Raw genomic sequence first — 5,469 nt, forward strand, 5'->3', positions numbered from 1 at the left:
CGCCCCCGCCCGCCTGCCCCCTTTCATCGACGTGGGCAGCAACTTTGCCACCTACGCGATCCAGGAGGACAACCTACTGGCACAGCTGGTGCAGAACGGTAGGTGGACAGGGGCGGTGTCCCACTGGGGCAGGGCACGTGCAAACTGCTGGTCAGCACTCACACAGGACCTTTATTCTTCTCTGCCTGGGAAGGGAACTGCTTACAACACCCCTACCCTGTCAGTTCATTCTTTTGCCCTACTCGGATGACAGTTGTCTCAGGCAGAGCTGTCATGCAGGCAGGGTTTCTCCATCTTGTACTGGGAGTGAGGAGTAGCTAGGACCATGGCTTCATCTTCATCATCTTCAAAGATGACGAGAAAGCAAGTGAAAGTGGCTGTACTGATGGTGACCGTCACAAGGTCACCACCAGGAATGGCTGAACGAAGCCAAGGGCAGTCAGTCGTGTCGTGTTTGCGTTCAGGTGTGACACATGATGAGGGAGGAGCTGGTGCCAGGTGTGCTGTGGGGGTGTCACTCAGCAGTAAGCCTGCCTCATCACATTTTCCGTGTAGTTTGGTGCCGCTGGGGTGCGCTTAGTGCAGCTGTAAAGGGCTTGTTAGGGTGGGATGATGGAGTAGAGAAAAGGGGACAGGACACAGTCTTATGTTACTCAGAGAGTGGCTCAAAGTGGTACAAATACCAATGCCTGGGGTGAGGCAACGTGACTCCTGTATGCGAGCAGGGTGGGCAAATGCCATAAATCATCCGAGGCGAAAAACGCTTGTAGACCCTGCGCCAGAGCAGCAGTCTCGGACGAGACCTTTCCCACTTAGAGGCTGGAGAGGCTCTGCAGAAACACGTTGGGCTGGCTGGTGGCAGGCAGGGTAAGCAGAGCTTTGGGCAGTGAAGCGTCAGTGCTTTTGCCTTCTCTTTTCCCTATATGAAAGCCCACCACCGTTGGGTTTAAAGCCGGAGCCCAGGACTCACGGCTTCTACTCAACTGCTGTCAACAGCCATCTCCTGCCTTGTGTTTTACAGTGGGGTCGCGGGCCTTGGGCGAGGGTTTGTCAGCTTTGCGCCGCACCTTGCTAAGTGCTGCAGTAGTACGGATGGGTGCCTGCCTGCTACCTTCAGCCCACCGGTCTTTTTGCTGGCGTCAGTGATAAGTCGTGAGGTTGCGCAGGTAGATTTGGTGCCTGGTGCACTTGTAGTCTTAGAAACAGGGCTGGTCACTCCCCGTATTCAAGCTTATTTACAGCCAGATGGTCATTTCAATTTTAGGTCGCTTTGGAGTGTGGGTTGGAGAGGAGCCAGCGCTCCAGATGCTGACCTGGATCTGCCCAGGCTCTTTGCACTAGTGCGAGTAACAGCATGACTCAGGTGGGCTCCCTGCTCTCATTAATTCCTTTCTTGCTGCCTCAGGAAGGAGAGTGGTCTTCATGGGTGATGACACTTGGGAAGGACTCTTCCCGAAGAAGTTTTTCCGCTCGTATTTCTTCCCTTCTTTTAATGTGAAGGATCTTCACACTGTGGACGATGGGATCCTGCAGCATCTCTATCCAACTGGTAAGCAGCTCTTCCCCCAGGGCCTGGGTAACCCTTTACGTTACCCGAGGGTCCTACTGCAAGTTTGGGGTAGGACTGAAGAGTTTTTCCCATTACAGAGTGGCACTGGGTAGTCACACACTGCTGCCTGGGGATTACAGTGCTCTAGCTGGATTTCCACAAATAAGCCAGCTTTCGGGGCCCATAAACTGTTTCTGTAAAAAAAGGAGCGTAGCTTGATGGGATGAGGTTAGACGTCTACATCTGTCCTAGAAATATACTGCCAGGATGGAGCAGGGGGAGCAGCTTAACTTCAACATGTGGCTGCCCAGGCAGGCACAAAGTGCTCTAGGAAATACTCAGCAGTGCAGCGGTACCCCTTTTTGGCCAGGGCACAGCACTGCTCTCAGCAGAGTATCAGTGGCTCCCAGTCTTGGGAAGAAGATGAAGTGTGAGATGGGTTTGTGAATTTTACATGATTTCAGAGTCCTCCCTGAGTCTCTGGGACCAAGGGGAATGCTCTTTTCTTTATTTGTGTATGAATCTGAGTAAATCAGGGGTGCGGTGGCCTTTCACGGGGAGGTCCTTGTGGCTTGTGGGAGAGCTGCAGTTCATCATTTAACTCCAAATATGTTGGTTTTCATGCGTCGAGACCCTGAAGCAGAGGGGAGAGGCTGGGGTAACTTTCTAGCTGGGGCCAGCATTGGTGTGCCATGCCCATGTCCTGGGTGGGAGGCAGAGAGGCACATTGATGAGTCTGACCTGAAATATCTCCAGGGAAAGACTGGAGTTCTGGGTTCTTTTCCTGAACATATCCACGCTTTAGCTCTGTTTATGGCAATTTGAGTTAAGGGTATTTCAAGGTGACTTGGGTGACATTGGGCCATTCCTTTCCTGAGGGGTGCTGAACAAAACCCATGGATACTGGGGCGCTTGCCGGGAGTTGAGCTCCCTGCAGCATTGCACCCAGTCACCCGCAGACCAAGAGTGTGCCTCTGTTAAAACCTGCATCGATCCGCTTGGGAGCTGGGAGCGATGATGGCAGGAGGGGAAGAAATGGCAGTTTCCAGAGGCAGCCAGAAAGCTCTGGCAGGAGGACCCACGCATAGAACCTGTGCCTGAATCCCAGGCTAGCACGTGATAAGGCTGCTCTTGTTCTGCAGTGGACAGTGGTGAATGGGACGTGCTGATTGCTCACTTCCTCGGCGTGGACCACTGTGGGCACAAACATGGACCTCACCATCCCGAAATGACTAAGAAGCTCACCCAGATGAATGAGATGCTCAGGTGATTAGTGCGGCGGTGGGGGGTTGTCAGCTGGCCTTCTCCTTCAGCCAGGCTGGAGGGGTCTTCTCAAGGCATTTGCAGATGCAGAGGGCAACAGGGAACGCTTACTGTGCCTCTTAACACGGAGATCAGCTTTGGCCAGCAGTAGCTGAAACCCCAGCTATGGGGCGGTCTCAGTGGTGTAGACATATGTTCACAAGAGGTTTGGTTTCAGAGGTAAGGCTGAATTCTGGTCTTGGAGTCTTGGTTCTCAACCAGATGATGATGCAGCTGGAGTACAGCTGAGCCTCACTCTCCCTGTCTTTAAAATGTAGATTGCCACTCTGAGCTTTGGCTAATGTTTGAGAAGCACTTGGAGACCCTGGCTAGGGAATGTTGCATTTACTGCGCAGGCCCGTGAGTTGTGCCTTCATGTCAGAGGGCAGAATGGGATCCAGAAATCCTGATCATGCAGCCGTGCCTCAGCCCAAAATGCTGCAGCTTTTGACTCTTAGAACTGCTTTAATTTTTGCTGCTGGAAGGAATGGATAACTTGCCCTGCTGCATCTGAGAGTGCCATATATATTGTGTCATACCTACTGCATCTTTCAGGGACAAATCCCCTCTTTTTTCCTTAAAAGTAGGAGATTCCTCACACAACATGATACAATGTACAAGACCCAAGTAGAAGCAGCCTGAAATTTGTTCCTGTTGGGAACCTTTCTTCTGAATTGCATTTTGTCAAGATCCCTGAAGGCACTGAGGAACGAGCTACCATTCACTGGGGACCTAAGCAAGATCAGTCCACTCTGTTTCAGGGCTCTGAATTTTCAGTTCAGTTTTAAAGCATCCATTGACCTCGTCCCTGGCTCAGTTGTTACAACTCCGCATCAGCACTTAATTTTGCTGAGATCCTTTTGTGGACTTCACCTCTGTCGTGCTGGCAGGCTTGGTGGGGGCATGTCCTCTCCCCCTGGGCTACCTGGGACCCTGCCCAGGTAGAGGTTGACCTTCCTTATCCCGGTGACAGGTCCTTGGTGGATCACCTGGGGAATGACACCCTTCTTCTGGTGGCTGGGGACCATGGCATGACAGAGACCGGAGACCATGGCGGCGACAGCGAGAAGGAAGTGAATGCAGCACTGTTTGTGTACAGCAAAACACCCCTCTTTGGCACTGGCCCTCCAGAGGTGAGAAGAAGCTGATCCTTCGCTGCCACTGCTTGAGGTGGCATCCAGGGCGAAAACTGCATCCTGGGGTTACAGAGAGTAATGGTTCGATTGGGATTGTTTAGATTGAGAGGGGTGGGGAATCTGTCACCTTTCCTAAGAGAAGAATGGAAAGGCTGACACAGGATGCAGGTAACTGAAGTGTTTGGGACCCATGTTCAGGCCCCTCCAGCTGTGAGGGGTGTCTGAGTGGGGCCAGGTGAGCTGTTAGGGTCAGACCCAAGGACCTGCAGCTCCCAGCAGGCATCCTCCCCTCCGCAGGGTGCTCAGGGAGAGCTGAGCTGTGCCTCTGCCTTTCCCTGTGTTTTTCCCCCTCCTGGCTTCCCCAGATTCGCCTCTGAACAGGGATGTCTTCCCCACCGTCCTCTAGCCTGAGTGAAAAGCCACGTTGCTGTGTTCTTTCCAAATTTCCAATTCCTCCCCGGTCTCTCCAGGAGCCTGAGGCCGTTCCCCAGGTGAACCTGGTGCCCACTGTGGCCCTACTGCTGGGTGTGCCCATCCCCTACAGTAACATCGGGGAGGTGATGGCTGAGCTGTTCTCAGGGGATGGCGACGCTGTGTCTGCAGCCTTGCAGCAGCTCTCGGTCTATCACATCAACGCCAAGCAGGTACGGACTACGGTAGGCCTCGCCATTGAACTAGAGAGAAGAAGGAATGGCTTTTTAAGCACATACCTCTTCTGTTTGGTGGAGGTGGGGCGGTGACATGGTGTTATCTTCATGGGGAACTTATTTTGAAGAGTTACCTCCTTGCAGTGTTTGCTCCAGTAAAAGGCGGCACCGTTTTCCCAAAAGAGAAAGGAGAGATACCTGGTTAGTGCTTGGTGGCGAGTGCTGAGGTGTGGAAAATGCTGGTTGGGAAGGCGGCATTCGCTTCAGGATGGGGGTTGGTCCCAGATGATCAGAGGTGGATTTGGTTATTGAGGAGGCTGGTTCCTCAAGGCTGAAGATGACTAGGGGCAGGTCTCGTTAATGGAGATTCAAGAGTACAAATGGATGTTTTGATGCTGCTTCAGTGTTGGAGGAGAAACAGTGTTAGCTAAAAGCTATTCTAGATCAGTGACAGAAGGCAAACAGTAACAAAGGACTAAGTAAAAGAAACACCTCGTAACAGGTGACAGTAAAGCGGGATAGGGAAGGAGCAGTTTACACCAAGCGCAAGGAAGTGCAGAACCCCAACAACTGAGTGACAAAATTTGCATGAAAGTGACTATACCAGGCGCAAAAGAAGCCCAGGCAATGGAGCAGGCCATATGCCAGCGCAAGCCAGAGCCTCTATGGAGAACGTGAGGGCCATCTGTTGTGGCTCTTGGCATGCTACAGAACCAGATTTGCGGCACATTTTACAAGGCATGTGTCTTAGCTAAGTGCCGGCCTGCCTTTGAGGGACCCCTGGATTGCTAGAAGCACAAGCATAACTCCTGCGGCCCCCAGCCAGCTCGCTGCT

At 52.6% G+C, this 5,469-nt stretch overlaps 1 protein-coding gene across 1 annotated transcript in view; it reads left to right on the forward strand.

Annotated features, from left to right (window-relative positions):
- The window catches only part of PIGO (phosphatidylinositol glycan anchor biosynthesis, class O), an 11,408-nt gene that overhangs the window by 380 nt on the left and 5,559 nt on the right, over positions 1–5,469 (forward strand). The window contains exons 2-6 of the mRNA XM_009577958.1: positions 3–98; positions 1,406–1,549; positions 2,692–2,815; positions 3,825–3,984; positions 4,458–4,631. Of these exons, the coding sequence (XP_009576253.1) occupies positions 3–98; positions 1,406–1,549; positions 2,692–2,815; positions 3,825–3,984; positions 4,458–4,631 (698 nt within the window). The remainder of the gene's footprint in view (positions 1–2; positions 99–1,405; positions 1,550–2,691; positions 2,816–3,824; positions 3,985–4,457; positions 4,632–5,469) is intronic.

The sequence above is a fragment of the Fulmarus glacialis genome, unplaced genomic scaffold (genome assembly GCF_000690835.1).
Source record: "Fulmarus glacialis isolate BGI_N327 unplaced genomic scaffold, ASM69083v1 scaffold24825, whole genome shotgun sequence".
Taxonomy (NCBI): Eukaryota; Metazoa; Chordata; class Aves; order Procellariiformes; family Procellariidae; genus Fulmarus; species Fulmarus glacialis.